At 47.1% G+C, this 23,397-nt stretch overlaps 2 protein-coding genes across 4 annotated transcripts in view; both read left to right on the top strand.

Annotated features, from left to right (window-relative positions):
* The first annotated feature begins 2,543 nt into the window (after positions 1–2,543).
* On the top strand, positions 2,544–4,599 carry LOC125950065 (uncharacterized). The gene is made up of 3 exons (XM_049677658.1): positions 2,544–2,660; positions 3,796–3,923; positions 4,104–4,599. The coding sequence occupies exons 2-3, from the start codon at positions 3,804–3,806 to the stop codon at positions 4,329–4,331; spliced, it is 348 nt and encodes a 115-aa protein (XP_049533615.1). The 5' UTR covers positions 2,544–2,660; positions 3,796–3,803; the 3' UTR covers positions 4,332–4,599.
* A 10,531-nt stretch (positions 4,600–15,130) lies between these two features.
* Positions 15,131–23,397, top strand: part of LOC125950009 (uncharacterized) — an 18,443-nt gene continuing 10,176 nt past the window's right edge. For all 3 annotated transcript variants that reach the window (XM_049677561.1, XM_049677562.1, XM_049677563.1), the window contains exons 1-2: positions 15,131–15,570; positions 23,124–23,397. The exon at positions 23,124–23,397 is cut by the window's right edge and continues 25 nt beyond it. In XM_049677561.1, the coding sequence (XP_049533518.1) occupies positions 15,489–15,570; positions 23,124–23,397 (356 nt within the window). In that variant the 5' untranslated portion in view covers positions 15,131–15,488. The remainder of the gene's footprint in view (positions 15,571–23,123) is intronic.

The raw sequence follows: 23,397 nt of genomic DNA on the forward strand, positions 1-23,397 counted from the left end.
AGCAAAAAAAAATCGATGATCTTCACGACACTTTTACAATATCTAATATATTGTGTCCAGTCTCCACCATGTGATCACTCACAATCGATCACGGGTTCCAGTGCCAGCTGATGCCATAATAGCAAGACTTGATCTCAACAGCGCACACCCGCGGCATGACATTTCGTGTCACTTCATCACGCTTGTAAAGCCCGTAACTCGTCACATTCACGTTCACGTGATGAGCTGATGAATAATTACTAACGGTAAACGTCGTGCGCACCGTATCGTATCGGAACCGGTACGGAAGAGCGTCGAGCGGATTTCCTCCTTCAACACGCGACTCACTCACCACCGAGTCTCGCAGCATCCGGGGGCACCGCACCGAAGTGCACCACCGCTACCACCACCTCCACGATCATCGCCGTGATCGTGATGCAAAAGAGCAAAAAAGTGAAAGGAACCGATGAGGAAGTCCTCTACAAACGCTCGCTACCCAATAGCCATCAGGTCGAACCGAACCAACACGAAGCAGAGAAGGCAACCAAACGAGCTTGCGCGCCGCACCGATAAGGGCTTCGCAACGGTCGAGGCTGCGCGGATCTGAGCATGTTCTCGTGGCAAGCTTCGCCCAAATGCGCGTACGACCACGGCGATGACGACCAATCCTCGCTCTGACCTCGGTAATGATCTTTGCCTGGATGCCCGAGAACTTTGCCGCCGTGCTGCTCCCTCAGCGATTCACTTTCGATTCTTTACGCCACCGCCACTGGATCGTTGAGTTGGACGACCGACCCTGGCCACGTCGTCGGTCACCTTAACCGAACGCGTTCGGTACGACCGAACGAGGGACAATGCACGTAGCGAACGGTACCCCAGCACCGCTGGCATGGCTGCTGCTACGGTTTTTCGATCGGCAAGTTCACGAAAGAAGATGGTGCCCTTGACGAAACGCTGACCGCGTGAAGGCAGCAGCATGGGGCGGTCGGTGCGACCCCTTGTTTTAAGCATTTTTTTATTGCAATGTTGCCCCCGTCGCAGGTCAACGATCGCAGATCACAGCCGCACGGTGTTGACGCACCGTCCGTTGTGGTGGTAGTGATCTTGTTCTATTTGCGATCGTTTCCTGGAAGGTCTCGCGCAATCATGGCGCTGATTGCTCGGTGCCGTAGATTGCACTTTTTATTTTAAAATTGTCACAACATTTCGACAAATGGCTAAAAACATACCTGAAGGCAATGGAACTCACATTCTGCGCTGCTATGGGACTAATGGTCAATGTTTACTATGCAGATGCTATGTCAAACAGAACATCAACTATTTGATCTATTTTACCTTCAACGTCTTGTTTGAGTGTGACACAGCTTTTTTACGTTCGTCCCCTCAGAACTACGAGCATAAACAGCAAAAGGCCTTCGTGCGTTTGAATGACGCAAAATTCACGCGAGACATTACTCAATGCAGCCGGTTGCTACGCTAGTTGTCACGTAGCATCCTTTGATCAACAAAACAAACCAAGTATGAGTAGTAACCAGATAGGGGAGGGCCTAGATTGACCTACCGATCGACCGGCTGGTAAAGCGAACTTAGTAATTAGTGTCACGTTTCAACCGTCAGCATTGGTTGGCAGGCCCATGCCAGTACCAATACCCAACCATCAGACAAACACATCCCCACACACACACACACACACACACACACACACACACACACATTCTGTACAGCCCTCATGCTCGCTAGTGATATCAGGGGTATTTTTTTTCTTCTACAAAATCATGACCTTGATCTTCAAAATCTGTTGGGTAAACAATCTGGCTGCGGCACTCGACAATTATGCTTCCGGTTGTTGTTGTTAGACGTTGATGGAGCTCGAGAGCCAAAGCATAAGGTGTTCTGTGGCGCCACCTCCATTGTAAATCGCCTTCAGGGCATCGGTCAAAGCGCTACCTGGAACACGCGATCACCGTTCTCCATTTTTATCGATTCCTCCTTGACACCGGGAAACGGAAGTAACCGACTAAGGCAGCCGGTCGTGTTCCACCTGTTCGTTTTGGATGATCAAACACACGAGCTTAACTTCATGCTCCATGCTACACTCTTGCATACCAAACGTAAATCAGTCCAATCGAATCGAGACCTACTGATCCCTATTCCCAGGATCCCACTCATCATTTCGTACGATCAATGCCTGGCCGGTTTCGCCGGTTCGACAGCTTCAAGTGCTCAAGTGTACACACAAGCGAACGCTCTGGAACGAGTGGCTGCAGAGTGTTCAGAAGCTGTTGCTGCTGCTGCTGCTGCGGCATCGTGACACCCCGTTGCGATCGTTTCGTTTCACGTGCTTCCGCCTCCACGCGCGGTTTACACGGTGCCATCTCGCTCTAGCGCCAGGCACCGTTGCTCCAGCCTCCAGCCGCCCCAGGAAGGGTGCAAATGGATGGGTGGATGGATGGTGGAGTGTGAGTGTGAGTTCACCGATTGGAAGGACTATAGCAACTAGCGATCGGCTGGCACGAGCTAGGCCAGTCGTTGGCGCCGACATATATATAAGAACGCGACCCGTTTTCTAGCCAAGACAGTTTAGTGCAAACTTCCAGCGTAACCGCAACCGTTCGCCGACAAACACCGACCACAGCGTACCTGAGTTGCAGTGACACCCAACAGCTACACAACAGCAACAGGTGAGTGAGTGAATCCGCGGGGCCGTGATCGTGATGTGATGCATTGTTGTTATGTTTGATTACGGAGCAGAACAACAGATGGATAGCGTTTGTGATTGTAAACAGCAAGTGTAACAAAAGACTTGACCGCGGTGTGTTAAGTGACGAACCCGATTCGTGATCATGGTTAAAGTCTTGAAAAGGCGACCATGCTTTGATGTGATAATTATTTCGATTTCAAATTATGTTTTTGAAATCTAAAGAAAAATGTTTGCATTTACGAGAGTGGTTTTTGTTTGGTTTTCGATACTGTCATCGAGGTACAGTCGGAAGCACAAGCAGAGCACCTGAACATACAGTATGCTTGCGGTTCGAGAGCGCGCGCTTTGTCACGCTTACATCGGTTTATTGCATCGTTACCGCATGTCCTTGACCACAGAATGCAATTACAATAAATAGTGCACCCTTGCCACCACCACCACTAGCAGCTCGCTGTGGGACGTGAGGGTGATCTATCGTCGCAGTGGCATTGGCAATTGTGGTTTTTCCCGATGATCGCAGATAGCGTAACAGAGGAGACCGACCGAAGACCGAGGCAATTGAGTTCGTTTTTTTGGCGACAAACTATTTCTAGTTCTCCTTATCACCGCCACTAACTAACTAGCGAACGGACGGCCGCACGCCTCTAACGCGGGTCTGTATCACATTGCGCAACGCACCCAAAGTCCCGGCCTGGCCTCCTATCATGCGCTATCGGTCGCAGGGGAAAGAAGCATTACATAAACCAAGCTGGTGCTGCCGCTGCTGCTGCTGCTGCAATGCTTCTGTGGTAACTTCTGGCAGCTCAGGTTTGGCATGGGACTTTTTACGTTTTCTTTTACACAAAAATAAGCAAAACCCGAATGCATCAGTGCACGGTGCACGGTACCAGCAATGCCCTCCCAGTGCACCTATGCGTTCGTCCAGTGTTACATCACCGACGCTACCCGACCACCGACTCGTCTCGTGCCATGGCCACCGTCATGCGATGGTCAATAAATTCCGAAGAAAGTGAAACTAATCCCACCAACCGGGTGGTAGGGTGGTGTGCTATCGCTACGTTTGCTATCGTTTAATGTTCTTGTCTTGCCTCCCCTACGCCTTTTTCTCCCGGCAGCATCCACCATGAACCGCATCATCATTGCCCTCGCCGCCGTGTCGTGCGTCTGCAGCGTCTCGGCTCAGGTTTACCTGAACCAACCGATCGCGCTGGCACTGCAGCAACCAGCTCCGGCCGTTCGTGAGGTACGTATGCCATCGAATCGCACACACACACACACACACACGCAGTGCACGAGACAGTGCCGTGTGGTCATTACATCACTTGGTGCTGGCAGCACATCACATTTATGCATAAACACGCAGTGACAATCGATGGACGAACTAATTTCAACTGTTTCCAACAACTTCACTACCGACCTGTAGGCATCGCTGGCTCACCCCGCGGTAGTGGAGAACGCACTGCACGAGGCACAGTACCCGGATCAGTTCCGTAACAACTTCTACAAGAACCCGCACATCGCCGAAGCGCTCGCCAAGCACTCGTGGTTCGGTGATAAGGAGATGCCGGTGTTTGAGCGCGAAGCCGACAAGATCCCACGCGATCGTATTGTGAAGATCTTCAAGAATGCCGGATTTGTCCGCAGGCGTTAAACCCCGTACGAATGGCGGTGATCAGTTCAATGATCATCATCATCATCATCATCATCACCATCGTCGTCGTCGTCGGGGGTACGGTGACACAATTTCGTTCCAGCTCCAGCCCAAGGACTTACGCATCTCGAATTCTACTGCTCGACAGCCCTGTGTATGTGTGTTCCTGAAGCATTTGCTTCGGCACTTGTTTCACTCGAGAACACTTGTGATTGTGATGTGTACATAGTCGTTAATTTATTGTGCCAATAAAGTATTTATTACGAGATTGATGTTGAAAAAGCGGGGCTGCAAATTGTGGTTCACCCTGGGGCTCGAGAAATAGATCACTCCATCTCAATGGTCTCGATGGTGCCACTGAAGGGTCGCTGCTTATCGGAACTCGTAAACATCGTTTGTTTGTGTTGCTGAGTCCTCAGTACGAACAAATTGCATGGTGGTAGACTGATGATCATCACACGGAAGTCATATAAACGATTATTAACAAGACTTGTCTTTGAAAACAAATGTCTTTAAATGTCAGCTGCATTAACCCGGCAGTTGGATTCTGACCATTAGGTCCAATTTTCATTCGCTTTTTGTTTTATCTTCAAAACTAACAATCCGTTCGACTGGAAAACCTCAATGTGATACTTTGTTTTAGTAGATAAACACAAATATCCATATGAATTCATAAAAAATGTGAAAGGGGATGAAAAAAAGGAACTTACGGTAAATGGGTTCGGGGACCATATATATTTTCCTCTAATACTAGTCATAATACAGCTATTCAGTAGGAAGTTTTGGGTGATACATGCGGTACATATTCTTTCTCTATCATTTTTACACACACATATATAAAACATTACAATTTCAATCGTTTACAAAGCTATTTCCATAAAAATACAATATGAACCAAATGGCCCACGAACCTGTTTAGTGTAAGTTTTTTTGAACCCAAATGCAGGGTTAAGTGTTTCAATGAATGTACGCTTCAAAGTCGTTTCCGATAACTAGGAGTAGCTTAGCAAAATCTCTAATCAGAGTCTCGACGATAATGGGGCGCGAGAAATAATTTGCCCACGTAAAAGGTTGAAGAAACGATGGATGCTGTTTGCAGGATCGCGCGCCCTCTTTAAAGTGACGATCACAATTTGCTCATCATTTGTGATAGCAAAATTGGAACAAAATGACGCGCAATTTTAACAACTGAAAAAACGTGATAGAATCTCAAAATAAATTAGAATTGACGCTCACCGCTTACGTTCAGCACTTACTGCTACTCAACATCGTTCCTATCATGTAAAACCGTAACCTGTGTCCTGAACGTCCTTGTTTAGGATATGAGATAACGGATAGCAGTTTACGCTTAAACGTAATCGGCGCACGGTAGCATTTAACCAACTAAATGAATACAATGGCAATGTACGTTTCAGCAGCGGAGTGAATACGACGATCGTTGATAACGATTCTGGAGTACTACTTTAAAATCATAAGCGATCAAACATGATTTATTAGACAACATGACATCGCGAGGATAATTTTATCCAATTTTTATTGGTTCTACAAATGTGCTGAATCACTGTTCTCTCCGGGATTGATTTACGATTTAAGCGGTACGGCTTAAGCGTATAATTTTTCTTTGTTGTGGAATATTGATGTCCTACGAGGCATAGAAATTATTTCCTTTGTTTTTTTAAAGCGAGTTTAGGCATCTACAATGAAAAGGAATTGAAAGTGTAAAATTAAAGTAGAATTAATAGACCTTCGAAATGAAGAGTTGAGATTGATATCACTGGTTCACTACGATAACACTAGTGCAACACATTTCTGAAACGAATAAATCCACGACAATTTTGGTATCTGAGTTGTTGAGCTACCTGAGAAAAGCTTTATAATTTATTGCGAAATTCTAATCGAAACATGGTTTGAAGGAAAATGTACAACACTTATCATTTACTCATTCTCTCTCCTCAGATGGTTGGCTCTGACCTGATTTTCCACTAGAATAGATCCATGTTCTTGTATTAATGTTTTAGTTTCTTGTGTTTTTTATTTTATAAAATAACAACAATGGAACTGTTAAACGTACGACTCGTCCGTCCTTATATATGTTAAAAAGAAATGGAACTGTATGCCCTTATATGGGATACTATATACAATAAGGTCACGCACTCACTTTTCCGGAGCTTCCTTTACACTATGCTTATTCTAACACTAACAATCACCGCAGCGTAAGATACTGACAGGAACTGTTAATACCATTCGTGGTGAACTGTTATATTACGATATTGTTAATAGGTTTACTTACACATTTATCCAATGATTTGGAATATCTGTATCCTTTGAAACATGGTCTTACGTTCGCCATTCTAGTTCCCAGAAGCTAAAAATCAAGAGAATTCAAAATTGAGACGAATTTACCTTTCAAAATCAGCTCAATAAACTAGCAAAGCACTAGCACGTGAAAAAGTCTTTCTTAGTATGATCATCGTTTAAACACTAAAATCAAGCACATATCTAAACCGAACCCAGTTTTACAACACGAATAGCTGAGCTGTTGAGTTGTTTAAACGTAAAGCCTTTTGTCTTACTTCTTCTCCTTCACCATACTCGTCCGATGAAGAATCTTCAAACTCCTCCGATGAAAAATCTCCAACATTGATTGGTTGTTCGAAAGGATCTGTTTGTTCCGAAGATTCTGATTTTAAACTGTCACAAACACCGTATGTTATCAGCAGCGGCACGCAGACAGCGAGCGAAAAGAGGATGATGTGCTTCATGCTGGACGACAAACAATACTGAACGATCATCCGCATGGACCGCATAAGCAAAACGCCTGATGCTGAATCCAAAAATTAGAAGACACACATTGACAGTGCAATCATCGTATTAATGCAATTATGATAATTCGCAACTGGATTGAAATTGAAACTAAATTGAAGAAGACAATCCCGGAGCTCTCTGCTGCAGACCCTCGGGAGCATCTGCTTCAATTTATCCATGATCTAGGGAAACACTGATGATGTACACATTATTTAACTGCCCATCGTAGCGCTTGCTCACGCATCGTTAGAGCAAGTGGCGAAAGGCCACGGAGTGCAGGTCACCAAATTTATGATGCCATTTAGAAGGCGCGTATCCGTAGGGTGGGCGAAGCAGAGGTGTAGAAAACATGTTAGGCGTAAATTGAGATGGGACGAACGTGTCGAAAATTATTCCAAAACAATAGACTAACTCTGCATTATCTGGGAAGACGAAGTACACTGTGTCCCATACAACTTCAATCATCTATATTTTGTTAAATGATGGAGTATTTTTTTATCCGAGCGTTTCATTATTAAGAAACTTATATTAATTACGGACGACTTCATTTCATTCCAAATTTTATTCATCGCTGCTTTGAACCGTATCAAAATGGACAGTTTATTGTAGTTTTGTTTTGGTAGCATGTACGACCAAACGAAAAAGTCCAGTGTGTTAAGTTCTGGTGAGCTGGGAATTCTTCACTACAAAACGGGGTTAATTTGTTCTTGCTTATCTTACTAGAACACATAATCGTCGTCCCGGTATAATTTTTCCCAAGCTAGGTTTTATCATTTTCTCTACAACTTCTGTTTTATAACATATTGTTCTAATTTTTATGCCTTTTTCAATATGAATTTGCGGAAACTGGCCGCCAGCGTGTATGTGACCGGCTGCACTAATGTTTCGATCGGCTACACCGAGCGACAAGAAATTCGCCGCACCAGCATTTTTTTGTAAAACGCGTTGGGGCTGACTTTTTGCGACGTTACGAAAACAGATAGCTAAAATTGAAGCAAATAAAAAATAAAATAGTTCTCCTCGCCAAGAAATCGAGGAATAAAATTGACCAAATACTAAATCATTCCTTGTTCCTCGAGTATATAAACCAATACGTTTGGAATTTATGAAGGGTTTTGTTAATTTTCATTCGTTATTTTTATTTTTTGAAAGTTTTTGTTTTATGAAGTTCGTTTCTATTTTTGACGATACAAATGATTTCGCAACAAATAATCGAAATGACAAATACCGGCTCCGATTGCATCAGAAAGAGTTTTCAAGCTGCTTCTACTAGGAGAAGCCGTTAAGCATGATCCTTTCTGCATCTATACGATGCATTGCAGGAGTACTGTGATCGCTCTTCAAGATACTAGATTGCTTTATTAATGTGCGTGCAATCTTATATCGACGGTAAACAAGGGTAAACATTCTATAAGACGTACGGTAATATCAACGAGTTTCATAAAATTCTGCTTGAACATCTCTGGCAAGTATATGAAACATTGTATAAATTTTCCTCATTACGAACTAATAGGTTCAATCTTGCATCAAGTTCCAGCACTGCCCCGTACGATCGTTCAGGAGGATGCAACATCAGTACCAAATCGAGATTGCGCGGGAAGAAGCCTTAAGCGACAAAGAGTCGAAAGAGAGAAAGTCAGACGCATCACTCTCTTTAGGGTTCGTGTAAATCCAATCTGGGAGCTTTTTCGACAAGCAATCGATCAACTTCTTTCCAAGCCTGCGGAAATTCGAACAGTGTTTCGGCTGATTTGATTGCAGAAGAAACCAAAAATGCATGATTATCCCATTTTGAAACTCGATCGTTAAAGTATCTTATGATAATATGTTTCTCGTTTTTCCAGTAACACCAAGAAGTGTTTGGTCGTGGCAATTATGCGCTTGCTCGTCTGCCCATTCCGTGGGCGCGTAAAAGCTCTCTGGTGGCAATCAGGAGACGCTACTGGAATGTGTCTATCCCGGGTGAGCTTCCGGTTTCTCTAGGAATGTTCCCACCAAAGCGGTAAACAATCTAACCACATGTAGGGTGGAGGTTACATTCACCATAACATGACTCCAACGGAACGCTTCCCCTTCGCTTCGCTTCGTTATCAATCCTTCCCTTTTCTCCTGCAATGCAGCTACCTCCGTGAGAGAGAGTAGCCCAGCCTCATCTAGGACTGCTCACCCTAGCATTAACCGTTTCTACGCTAACTGCGCCATTCGTGGACGATGACGTAAATCCCGCCCCAGCTTGCGCGCCCACGCAAACTACGTTCGAAGCTAACTGCCGGCCCGGGTGTCTGTTTTCAGCTGCCCTCCCTTACCGGTGCCAATGCGTTGTAGCTGATGTCCAGGAAGCGAGAGACCGCCGTCGTCATCACCGTGCCGGTATTACCGGATTGCTGATGCTTGTGTATGTGTATGTATGTGTGTGTCTGTGTTGGTGCTACTAGAGCAAGGAGGCAATTGTGTCGCCATCGCGTACGCCCTCTACTGGCAGCAGCAGCAGCAGCAATAACAGCGGTACAACCATTGCGCTGCCCTTGGTTGTCACTTGCACACACATATTAGCCAATCTGCAACACCCGGTCCACCCTTAGCTTGATCCCTTCCTTGTGTGTATCATCGAATCGGGATGTTCGTCCACCCTCGCCCTAAACCGAAACGAAAAACCCGCGCAGCTCATTCAAGTTTACAGCTTCGGGGCCGATGCCGCCAGCAGTTGCCGTGTCGAAACACTTCCTCCTTTTCCCTCTTACACCCTACTACAATGATCGTGCGAATGACGCGCGAACGCAGCAATGTGCAGTATGCCCGGTTTGATGACATCGTTGCATTTGCCAGCAGCCTCCTCGGGCGGAGACCAACAGCAGTCCGTATCATTGTGTCGTGTTGCTTGGTAGTGTTTTCCCGTTGCAGGTCCCGTACTTGCAGACAGGTATAGAAAGATTTGCAACAATATCGAGAAAGAGTTTACTTAAAAGACAACTAAACCGTCGATCTGCTAGTGTTTAATTTTCCATGCAGTGTCTTTTGCCGAATCATTCTTTTGTCGAAATCCGCCTACGGTAGTGTCCATTTGTTGTGCTACAGCAACATAAAAAAAAAGGAAATGCATTCCATCCAAACACGAAACCATTGTTCACACATTGTCCGGGTGCGAGTCAAGAGCCGGCCGCTGAATGCTGGCTGGCTGGCTAGCGTACTATGAAACCGTACCGTGCGGTTGTTGTATTTCTAGTAATAGTTGCAGTCAGGTCAGGGATTGCAATGAGAACCGACGGTACGGAAGAACAGAGAGACGGAGAGGAATCCCAACGCAGGAAGGATAATTCATCGGGAATGGGGAAGGCATTCCGGGTTGCAAATGGTTGAATGCTAACCGAAGTCGTTCGACGTGCCGCCGTTTGGGCGCATGTGCATCCATACACACCACACACCAACACAGCGCGATGACGAAGTTCAATGGTGTGGCTTGGGGCTGGGGGGAAATGAATGTTCAAGTGAACCCGGCCACTCCACTAGCAGAACATGTGACAAACCGTTGCGGTTGCTTATTACAATATTTCTTTTTCGTTTGTTTGTTTTGTTTTTTTTGTTACAACGATATTTAGTGTACAAACAATATACGTTATTGATAGGGTTTTTAGTTAAATGAATTCAGTTCACATCATGCCTGCACAAAATATTTCGCTGCAGTTTCACTAATGACACCCTCGTGACGTCGGTGGCCCGATCCCGGCGGCCTGTCAGTTTGCGGTTAGGATGGGGGCATGGTGGTGAGAATGGAATGCGATTTGATAACGTTATCAGTTGCTTTGGGCATGCGTGCCACGGTTTAGGGCTCCATTTGAATGTGGAAGCATCATCGAGGCGGCCAAGAGTTGACCAAGCCCTTATTAAGAAGAATTTTACTCTAGAAAAATTAGAAAAAGTGGAGACGCCTGGTTGTTAGAAAAATGGAGACGCCTGGTAGCTGACGATTTTATTGTTTTTGTTACATGCGACGTACAAGAACAGCGAACCGATCTCACTCTTGTTTCTATCACAACAAAACGGAAAAGGTAAACAAGAATTCCTTCTGCATGCAAGGGGGGTGGTGGAGAAAACCCATTAGGAACTGTTTCGTCCAAGCGAACGCACACTCTCGCAGGCACACAAATGAGTAAAAGCTTTTGCTGGTGCTGGTGCAGGTACTGTTGGTTCATTTCATTCAAGTTTTCCTTGGCACCACCTCGGTCGTCCCCCTTTTCCTTCTCGCATTCACATTGCGCACTGTGGCCTTTTGGAATGCGAAACCGAACCTCTAGGTTCCCTCCCTCTGCAGCGGCGAGTGAACCGAACCCTAGGCAAAGAAGTAATGGAAAGCGTGGCTTCCAGAAAGAGAGGGAAAAAAGGGAGAAACCGAAACTATTGAGGATGAGACTCGGCGAACGCGTTGAACTGCGGGCTCACTTGCAACGCATAAATCACTGAGTCCTTCCCCAAGCCCCGTACCTTCCGGTGGGTTAGTTCATTCATTCACAAAAGCCACCCCTCACCAATACGCTGAAGGGCTGGACGACGACGACGACGACGAATCCTCGACATCGGGATGAATCGGTGGATGACCCCATTCCCCCTAAACGGAACGCTCCGATTTGGTGACGTTCGATGCTGGAACATGCTCGGTTCGGTTGCTCAGAAGGGTTTTCACATCGGACCGCGACGGCAGCCACCGTGACCGTAGCAGCCTTTCGGTGCCAAGTGACAGGTAAAGTCTGTGGTCTGTGGTGGTAGGAAATCGAGTCGTGAAGGGATTCAATCTTGTTCCTCTTCTCAAACATACATACACACAGACACACATACACCGTATCGCGAAAAAGGAAAATAGTCACTGTTGTGCTGAGTGTTCAATTCTGTGATTGAAAGATAATCGAAAGATCCGTGCTTATGCTGGAAGCAACCGAGAAAGAATTTGCACCAGAGCGCGGTGCCAGGAAACAACGAAGTGCACGTGTGGTTCGTGGTGTGCGTGTGTGAGCGAGACCGAAGTTGGCCCGGTTTGTGCACGTTGTGCGCGAGCGCGCCCGCACTTGCTTTCGTGTTTGTGTGCGTTCTTGTGTCTGTATATGTGTGGTGGCGCGGTTTTAGAGTGAAAGGCGAAAAAATGGGGCCATCACTCGGCTAGCTATCCAATTTCGCGTACATCCTTTATGGGCCATTCGAAGGCACTAGCACTGAAGGCAAAGAAAGGGAGAGAAAGAGAGAAAAAACGAACGAGTGTGTGTGTGTATGTGTGCACGAAAAATAAAGGGTGGGGGCGCTGGGTAGCTGGTCGTGGACGAAACGCTGATCCTGATGGCGGTGGATCGCAGGGTTTGTGATGCTATTTTCTACCTCGACCTACATACATCCAGGAATGTCTGCTGGTGGTCCGCACAGTAAAGAGCGATGCCTAGCAAATTCTCACTGAATGTGTGTGTGTGTTTATGTATGTGTGCGTGTGTGTGTGTGTGTGTGTGAGTGATATTAAGGATAGTGTTTAGTATCATTGGACCATTGTTCATCATGCGTGCGAACGTTGAATGCTATCTCCTGCAGCAAATGAAAAAAGGAGGCTCTCGAATGCCAGCCTGATTCTTATCATATTGGTTCGTCACCTTATCTGCTGACAAATTATATATCTCCACCTACAACGCGAAGAGAGACTTTCCATTTTAGAGGAAAGTCAGGACAGTGTAACGGACGCCCACTTCCTTTCCTATCATTTCCTTCTCCAGTCTAAACACCCATGGGGAGCACCTTTACTTTATGCTGCTAAATGCTTTACTTTATGCTGCTGCAAATGCGTTCCGTTATCCTATTCGTGATTAACTGTGTGTGCGTAACACACGGCAGCGCAGTATCTTTTACGTATCGTCTTCCGTAGTGTGCGTAGGAAATGTGATGAGCTCTCGCTCGTCTCTTCAACTCGAACATCCTTTCCTTCCTTATCTTGCGATAAGTGCGAACGCAGGAGCTTTTGGAATTTCAAAAAATAGCCCATTCCCTGACGAGCAAATCAGCAGAGAGCCACAAAGTGAAGTCTAGGCTAGCGTTATCGAAATCATATCCAAGTAGGCTGTTCTGCTACTCTGCTGCAGCTGGTGCTAAACGTTTTGTGTCCGTACGTACGCCTGTGTGCGTGACTGTGACGTTTCCTGACGTTGGTTGCTTTGGTTTGTTGGAGTCGGTTTTGTGCGTGTTTGTATCGTTCGCACCGAGGACGGCAACACTGCCACCCCGCCGTGTCGTTAGTCGTTAGTGGTAGAAGCCAGAAGTCACTCTGCCACCACTGGCACTCCATTCATCCCCCAAGGGATCTCCTTTCACTTCCTCGCCCTCGCTTCACGGAAAAAGGCAGTTTTCCACCGTCGATGGTTTGCGATCATTTTTGGCGCTTTTCCTCGTATTCCTCGCGTGGGGTGAGGGGGAAACCACGAAGCAAGAAAAAACGTGATGCGAGTAGCTGGTGATTCGTGAGCTGTTGGAACTGTTGGATATCTATCCTCATTTCCTCCTCTTCGAATGCCCTGCTCATCGATCGGAAACAATAAGCAAGCTCCGTTGATGACTTCACAAAACATGTCACACGTGCAGGACACGGATGCCATGGAACAGATTGAAAATTCGTTCGAATGGGAGTCCGTATCTTCTGCGCTACATGCAGAGATCCTGCAGATGATTGCGAGATGATTTCCGTTTACTATAACCGCGCAGTCCCACCAAAACCGGGCCGCCTTTATCCTATCAAGCCGAGGTTAACGAGGATATCGAATTGAGCGGAAATGCTCGGCTATCAGGCCAGAGAAACTGCCATACCAGATTCCGCTGCAGCATCCCGAGCAAAGCATGTAATGCTCACCAGTCCGCCAACCGCATGGGAGTTCGTCGCAGGAAGCCATCGTCGTCGTCGTCATCTAAATCGATAAAGATTTTAAAGAAACCCCTAATGTGCCCGCACTGGTGGTAGCAGCTGGTTCTAGCATCTGCCTCTGGTTTCGTCGAGTGTTCGGCACCGCACCCCAAAAACGACGACCACGTGCCCGACCCGAACCGTGATACGTGCTGGTACGTGGTGATGGTGGCTCGAACTACTTTTCCACGAGCGCTGGAAAAGCGCACGTTTTTCTTCGGCTCCGGTCCGTGGCAGTGGCAAATCCTTTTAATGAAAATGTCGGGCCAATTGATTTGCCTTTTTGGAGCTGGAACCCCCGCTCAAAAGCACACCCCCGTCCTCGGTGGTCTCGGTGGTGGTACCGCTTCCCGGTGGTAAATATTGAATGTTCGTGATTGGAACTCCGGGAACCAACTCCGGGAACGCCAACGAACCGTGCACAAACATGAGTCTGTGTGGTATAAGCATGTGAGGGAAGGGCATGGCATTGTTTACGCGGGCACTAGCACTTCAAATTAACCGTTTAGATTCATTGTTTCTTCCTCTTATGCTTCCCACCATAAATGGCACAATCTTTCTTTCTCTCTCTCGTTCTCTTTTTCTAGCTCGCACAACAGAGTTGGCAAAGTAGTGAAAACCGTGCTTGAATGCTGGATCCGTACACCTGGTTTCTCCTGGAAGCCCTTCACCTTCCAACGGTCCCGGTATAGCAGGACGGAGACGGAGACGGAGACGAAAACGAACCGGAAGTGATTACGAACAGTGAGAGCGCGCGCCCGGTACGGTACGGTACGGTACGGGATCTCATTGAAATGCAATCAACGAACGAAGCGAGCTGCTAGTGGTGCCGGGCGGCAGTCGAAAGGATCTACAATCGAATCGTGCGTGTTCGAGTGCGCCTGGCCGTGTGCGTGTGTGTGAACGGGCACCACGGGTAAAGCAGTGTCTTCGATATGCAAGCATAAGCACCAGTGCCACGGTGCTCTCTCCCTCTCTCTCTGTCACATCCTAAGCACTAGCACAAAGACAGACAGAACCTGGCACAAGGCAGGGGCAGGGGCGAACGCACACGGATTAGCATATTATGATTTAACCGGCCATGATAATAATCATGAAGCGTCGACTCAAGATCACTCTGGCCCTGGAATCGGTACGGTCCACCAACGCCCGGGTGTCCGCCTCGTGGTGTAGTGTGACGCAGTGCCGCGATGCCTTTTCTGGGTTTCAATAAACGACTAAGCGGCTAAACAGCTGCACTACCACTGCTACCGCTACCGCTACTACTATTACTACTACAACGATTAGTACTTGGGTGTGATCGGTAAACAGGAGAATCGTTCCTGAAAACTCGTGAAAAATCGGCGTTCTCACCAGCCCACACCACCAGTGAACCTATTGTGTGCGTGTGTGTGTACGTGTGTACGTGTGTGTGTGCATGCGGACGGCTCCCGATGGGAACGCTAACGTCCTCGTCAACCTCAACCTCCAGCTTCCCGCTAGCGAAGACGAAAATTGGAGGCACCAGCTATGAGGGTGAGTACAGCTATCGGCATCCCTGCCATCATTATCATCATCATCTTTTTACTCACTCTACACGATCAAAGATCTTTCGGGAGCGGCCAAAACGATCCAAATGGGATCGAGCATATGTGCTAGCAAGCAATAATCACTCGCATCCCGCTGGGGATGGCAATAAAATGGTTCCTCATTATGAGGCAGCGCTGGATCATCGTAAAACTCCATTACTGCGACACCGACTGCCAGCATCTTCTCGTGCGAGAAGAAGAGAGGGGGGATCCAATCGACACGCAGTCATTGGATTGTAATAAATGAATTGATTTCGAGGCCAGCAATTATGCTCTCTCTTTCTCTCTCTCTCCCCAAGCGCATCGAGCGCGACGTACATTCGTTCCGGGGTTTTATGGAGACCAATAAAATGGACTCCACGTCCACCAGCCACCACCAGCAGACCAAACCAGATTGCCAAACAATTGACCACGAATGGCCGCGACAGCAGGGCCTGCTGTGGCTGCTGCAATTATGCTAAGGACTACTCCCGCCCGGCCAGATGGTTAATGTTTCATCCTTTTTTCGGGGGGGAGTTGCGCTGGCGGTCGCTGATTAGAGTGCCTTATTAACCGATCGTGTTTCTCATCTCGTTTCCGTTCCACCGGGCCAGATCTGCCTGGCTCGAAGGCTTATTGTCGAACACGCCGGAACGGCTGGATGCGGGAGCGTCTGCCTTTTCTTTTTTTTTTTTGTTTTCGGCGAGACGAAGCCAGACAGTCACATTATACGAGCAGAGTCTAGCCACCCAACCAACCAACCGACTGGGCGCCAACTATTATGTAGAGGCCGCATGTTCTGGCCAGTGTTCTGTGGCTCCAGTGCGACCCAGAACGCTGACTCGCGGCAGGGCGGTCGTCTGCCGTGGCCCACTGGAGCCGTGGATCAATTTGTTTTATTTATTTATTTTATGCGTGCCACGGACACTAGCGGCCGCGGACACGCCACTCCGCAGACCCTTCGCAGCGCTGTGCAAGTGGACGCGTCATACACTTCGACATCGACGACGAGCGATTGAAAGGCATCGGCGGCAATAGCAATTGGCACGAGCACCGGAACCGTGTGATTAGTGGTTGTTCTTGGCGGTGAGGGTGGCCGCTACGCACTCGCAATCGCCGTGACGTGACTCGGCTGGGTGCCATGTTTTTTTTTTTTGTGGAAAGTTATGTTCATCCAGCTCATTCCTTTTTCTCTTCGTTTCTGCTGCTGCTGCTGCTACTGTTTGTGGCGTTTCGCATAAATGTTTCGCGAACGATTGCGTCGAACTCCTTGTCTCCGCCAGCACAGACAAGACAAGGCAAGACAATTGCTCAGAATCCCAAACCCTCAGAAGGGGCCACAACACCAGCACCAGCTAATGCCAATTGATGTCTTTTCGTGGGTTTATAGTGTGTTCCACAGCACAAAAGCGCAATCGGAGCGACGACGATGATATCAGCCGCTACGCCGAGTATATATGTGCCTTGTCATGGTGGTCTACAGTACTTACAGTGGCGCGCTAAGTTGTAGGCGATACGTCATCCGTCGTACCACGCGATCGGTTCATCGTACCCCAAGCGGGACTGGTGTACCGCCCTCGACACTCGAAATGGAAATCGGGGCTTCTGCCGGCTGCCAATCTGAACTCGGAGCCACTCCCTAGAGCCAGAGGGCAGTTGCTCGAAGAAATGCGCTCCGTTTATGGTGACTCCCACGTGCAAATGGGGAGCGGGTTAGAAAGACGAACGATCGGAACAACGCGTGACAACCCGCGTGGACCGTGGGCAGCGACGGACCGTCGTCTGTGAAAATGATGATGATGAGCATCATCGCGTGGGCTATGGGGACAATCACCGGTACCTCTCCTGCCTTTGTGACCTTTCACTCGTGTAGGGCATCGAGATGGAAAAATGGAAAATTACTTGCCCGACGATTGCCCACCGCTTCTTCACTTCTTCCCAGCGTTCGTAACCAACGCCAACACCTCACAGTGTATGATGTGTGTGTATGATGCGCTCAAGTCGATCTCAAGCGAGCCAGTGGCCACGAGTCCCATTTTTGGGAGGAGTGGAGGAATGTACTCCTACAGTTGCAGCAACGCGGCATGTTAATACATCCTACGCCACACGCCGACACGTGCATCGGTCTGTTCTGCCTCACGAGGACTTGGCACTAGAAGTTGTCGCAGACGAGTCTCTTTCAGTCAATTTGCGGAAAATTTCCATACAACACGGTTTGAGGAGAACGGAGTAACATGCGTGTCTGTCACATGTGCTTGATTTGAAAAAACAGTCCTCCTCCTCCTCCTCCACCGTGCAGTCACCAACGGACGGAACATAACCCAAACCAGGCCTAGCAGCAGCACGAATCATCAAAGCTTTTTTGGGGTTTTCCCACGGCAATGCATTGGGTGTGCTGTTTGCCTTTTTAACTCCATTTCTCTCGCTCGGGGCCTTGCTATAAACGGTGCGTTTAAATGGTGGACAATGTGAACGTTCAATTTGTTTATGCCCGAATGAATGCTACTGGCTAGAGCCTACCTGGAAGAAGCAACTTTTAAATTTTTTTGTTTCCCAAATTTGAGGTTTGGTTAGTCAACATAATATGGTATTCTACTTTGTGTGGATCTACTTTTAAATGGCAGGAGCTCCATTGAAAGAGGGACGATGCTCGATCTTCATTACAAGAATCGATTATGTTTTATTCTAGTTTACAGACTAAGCGGAACTTGCCCTACTGATATCAACAGGGGAGAGGTCTTCCCTTGCAGAAGTTATTCCTTCAACATTGGAGTTGGGCGTCTGTTCCTCTGAAAATTGTAAAGATCGATCGTCAGACACCGTGGAAAGCTTGGGCTTGGATTGGTTTCCTCATAGTCCTTGTCATATTCATTCAAGGCCAAATATTACTCCTCTCGAACCAGTTAAGGATTTTTTTTTGTGTTCCATTTTCCGACTTGATAATGACCATGTCGTGCGCAAACTAAGAAACAGTAGCACCTTCATCTTACAACAGGCCATTGGTCATGGTTATTCTAGCTTTCTAATCAGTGTCGACGACTAGAAAGCTTTCATGATATTGTACAACTTTGCAGTAGTAACTTCTACATCATCACTGCTTTGGATAATCTTAGGTCTTCCCTGGAGGCCTAAAGCTTCATGCTGGCATCCTAATAACCCATATGGATATAAGCTAGACCATCGCTTTCACCAGAAAATGACCGATCAGCGCTGTCAGTAACCTTTTCACCCCGCGGCTCTATCGGGTACTGTCCGTTATAGAATGACGTAAGAATTCTCGGAACACAGAAAGAGAGAGAGGAGAGGCATTAGCAGCCAGAGAGTGCAGAGTTGCACTAATGGAAATGAGCTACACTTGGTTGATGTTCCTCCTCCTTTCATTTTCCCTAACCATTAGTCCTCCCGACAGGCCAAAGTGGCCACCCGAATGAAGGCACCCGGTTAGGCCACCGAAAAGCATTCATCTTTATTCATTCGCAACTGTGTGACTAGCCCTGGTTGTAGGTAGAAAAGGTTTTCCTGGTCGCCTCCTCAGGCAGTACAATGGCAGAGTTAAAGTTTCTCTGCTCGACCAGGAGAAGAAACCCCAGGAATTAATATTCATCCCCTAGCCTCCGCTTGCTTCGCTCGAAGCCAATCGCTATTCATGGACGATTTGTTTTAATGCCCATCATCCCCTGGAAAGGATCAGAACCAGCCCATCGGTCTGATGTTTTAATGCTGCTTCGCTTTGCGTTGTGGTGTGGGTTCTAGTCACCGGCTTGTAGCAGCAGCACCGGTCAACCAGAATTAATTTGTCAGCCATCGACCAACGGCTGCTGGGCCGGCGGTCTCCCGGGACGAATACAATTAACAAGTCGTTAGCGTGAACCCCTAAATGGGCCCCCGATCATCGGGTACGGTTCGATCGGAGTGCTCCAAAGGGAGGGATAAAAACTTAAGAAACCGATTGTCCGAACTGAGTTCTAGAGACTAGCTCAGAGTGGGCTCCGATCCGATTGACTTGGATTTATTTAAAGCTGGCCAGGGTCTCCGCAGGGCACTGTGTACTGTGTGGTGGCTTGTGGCACACACACGCAGACTATTACCGTGCCACCACTGCTGTGAAGGCCATCGAGGGCTAATTAAGCTGCAACAAACATTGTACTTTGCGCCACGTTACAAATCTCGTTGCTCGTTTCCCTTCCAACGGCAACGGGGTAGTAAGCCTGCCTGCTACAGGCACAGGAACTACTGATGGTGGCCTGATGGTTGACGGTGGGGATGAGGATTCCTCGAAGGTTGTTGCTGCACTTTGCAACCCCGCCGTCGCCATGTTGCGGCAAATTGGCGTTCTTCCTCTTATTATGACGTTTGGCCGCAAAACCACAAACGCCACAACATAGGCCGACGGACGGAAACGGACGATTGGAAGGTTGGCAGCTGGGCCCTGGTCGCTGGGCTGGATGGATAAAAGTTGGAAAAACTGGAAAGGAAAATTTATCGACCAAATGCAACCAGATTGTGCCTAAATTTGACCACAGGCCCGGCCGCACCGGGTGGTGGTTCGCGTGTCAGTTGGTTGCTGCAGGTAACAGCGGAAGTGCTGGCCGTGGAGTTGGGCAGACTTCCTGCTATCGTTCGGTTTCGGCTAGCAGCAGTTTGCTGCGGTCGATTAGTAGAGCCCGCGGACCTCCGGGTTCGGCTTCGTTTTCAATCCCTTTGCCCTGTTCCTGGAGCTTGCAGGCGCTGTCTTGGCAGTTCGCCTTTATCGAAGATGCATGCAACCGAGGCGTTAGCGTGCATGCGAAGCTCGTTTTTCATCGATGCAGCAGCGACCCCGCTGCTGTACTCCATTCCATTTTCTTCTACAATGAAACCCCCTCTCTTTCCCCGGAGTGGAAACCTTATCGATGGTTCACTAAGGTCCGCTCTGTCGCATCACCACTGTATGGGATGCAGCGAGTCCGTGAGGAACGATGAGGTTGTCAAGGCGGGTGCCTTGACCCACCTCGGGGCCAGCAACCAGGGTTCAAGTACGGCGAGCAGCAACCCAATCGACTGACATTAATCAAAATGCAATGGCTGCCGGGCCACGAACCGTGCCAAGCGACAGGCAAGGTCAAATCGGATGTGCTTTCTCCGAGTTCCTATTCAAAGGCGACGATGCAACATTACTCCGTGTGCTCCAGAGACGTCCATTGACTCTTGACTCCTTCTATCCAGTTCCCGTATCGGATGCGATATGAAGAAAGAAATGCACTAGCAAATCAGCTCTTAAGGGCTCAAACCATGTGCGATGCACTGATGGTCTTCTTGTTCTTCGCAGAGCGTGAAGCCTTGAGCCGGATTTTGTACGATCTTGCTACAGGACAGGCATATGTAGCTGCACCTATAAGATGAGATGCCCGATAATGGTCCATCATCCAATGTCATTCACTCTAGTTCTCGTTCCCAATTCAACTCAAATAAAAAAAAAACAGTTGAATCAAAATGTATATCAGGATCGCACCCAATTCATGGCCCACGGATAACGGATGCAGTTTCGTGCTCGACCGAGCAACACGGTGCACTACGTGCTACATTTTATTTTTGGCCGTCCTTTGGCCTTTAGACCTGCACAAACCACACACATCACCCTGGAGAGCGAGCTTCCTTGATCCTTGGTGTGCTGATGGTGGGAAAACGGTAGAATGAATTTGATTCCAGTTTATTTTCGTAATTCTCGGTTTTGATTTCCTAGTCCCTGCTGGTGTCTCAGCTTGCCACAGAGATGTTCCCCGCTCACGGAGTCTGTCAATGAATTCCCAACGTGTCGTGTGGAGGCGGAACGAAGACCGACGAAACGGGCAACTACCATGACAACGGAAGAAGCCCGTAAACTCCGTCGAGCGGCACTGGAGTGATTAAATTATTCCAAATTAAATTCCTGCTGATTATTTATGTTATCTATGCTGGCGACACTGGCTGCAGCGTTGAAGATAGAGCATATCAGCGGGCTAGACTTGGTCCATTAGTTAAGATGTTTCGTCGGCAAGATTCATTTGAGTGAATTGTGACGCAATTGGGTGTTACTATGGCCGTAGATTCACAAATGGTGCGCCTTTGGTAGTCAAATAGACTCTTTGGGTGGCGATAAGACTTTCAAAAAAGACATTCAATTATTGAAAGTCTAACTAAATCGTGAACTGCAGCTATGATTTCACAGGACACAGTATTACAAAAAGATTATCCATCCTTGGCTCAAATTGCCAACTTTGTTCTTTTTGATTAAGATTTACTTAAGAAAAACTATATAATCACTAATCACTTTAATTTTTAAACTTCATTTCTCCACCATAACAGAATATTAGGTTGATTTTAAAAAGTAAATTTTAATTACATACAATCACAGAACTAAGTCATTGTGGCAAATCTTTGTTATTCTTGTAGAATCAGTAAAAATCCACTGGGAAATTGTTATTGCAGTCGATGGGGGCATTGTATAGTATTGAGTTATACAAACATGAAAGGATAAAATAACTTTTTTGTGTTTCTAACACTGCTCGACTGTTTTTTTTTTCTCTTATTTTAGTAGAGGGTCGAAAGAAGAATATTAAACGATGAAGAATAAAATGATTGACTTATGTTTTGCTTGGAAAATCATAAAACTGTAAGTTTGTTGCAAGGGTGAATAAACGTTTTGCGCGTCCATGAAACGTCCATGAAACCCTATATAAATTAACAAAAGCATTCGTCTACACAATTAATTATTCATCGGTAAATAGGACATACGTCTCCAGGAATCGACGGCCTTGGAAAAAGTATCTAGCAATTAAACGGTTTTAACTATTTCTTTATTGTAATCCTGGCTTTTGGTCTGGTGTATACTTCTGATATCGTCCCAGTAATTATCATAACACAAACTTATTCAATACTAACGCCAGATAACGCTATACTACTGTCGAACGATCGTGGGGTGCTACAGAAGACTTCCGTCTACAATAAGATCGTCTTTATCGCATTGGTTTTCAAATTTTTCTTTCGAAAGCAGCGCTTTCATTGTTTTGAAGCAGACGGCATATGGCATCATTTATGGGTACCCACGTGACTTTACGAATATTGTTTGAAGTGCAAACTATATTATCGTTGCTGTGGTTACACATTACAAAATTCAGCGGATTGATGGTATACAAATTAAGTCTGTAGCAACGATTTTAACGATTTAGTTATTTTACCCGAATATTTTTGGATGTTCCTGCGAAGACCACATTTAATATTTTCACCACCACTTGACGAGTTTTACTTGGTTAGTTAAATGCTCGAAAGGTTCATGATATGATTGCATAAATTCAATGGGGCTAGTCAAATTGATTTTAAATTCATACTACGCGGATGTCCGTCAACGTCAAGTCCGCTATCGTATCAGAAAAAGGTTAAAAGAGTATTGGATCTTAAACATTGTAACCAACCTGCTACCGTAACACGTCAACATTTCCTACCTTCCTTCCATCAATTTGACCAACTAACGGATCTATCGCGTCCATTTGTTGCCAATTCCAGAGGAAACGACTGAAACTCGATCGATGACAGACCGCAGCAGCCGCACGGATGTCAGCGGACGATCGGCGGCTCTTGAGCGGGCCTACGTGCACGACGTCTACGAGAACTGCGAGGAACCGAACGGACAGATCCGGCCGAAAGTGGCCCAATTCCTGACGGGGCTCGAGCCAGGTTCGCTGGTCTGTGACGTTGGTTGTGGCAACGGCCGATACCTGGCCGGTTTCAATCCGCTCATCTACACGATCGGAGTCGATCGTTGCTACCGATTGGCCCA

Source organism: Anopheles darlingi, chromosome 2, assembly GCF_943734745.1.
Source record: "Anopheles darlingi chromosome 2, idAnoDarlMG_H_01, whole genome shotgun sequence".
In the NCBI taxonomy this organism is placed as follows: Eukaryota; Metazoa; Arthropoda; class Insecta; order Diptera; family Culicidae; genus Anopheles; species Anopheles darlingi.

Coding starts and splice junctions, on each gene's coding strand:
- LOC125950065 (XM_049677658.1), top strand. CDS start 3,804: ATGAACCGCATCATCATTGCCCTCGCCGCCGTGTCGTGCGTCTGCAGC. Junction 3,924..4,103: donor CAGCTCCGGCCGTTCGTGAG/GTACGTATGCCA, acceptor ACCGACCTGTAG/GCATCGCTGGCTCACCCCGC.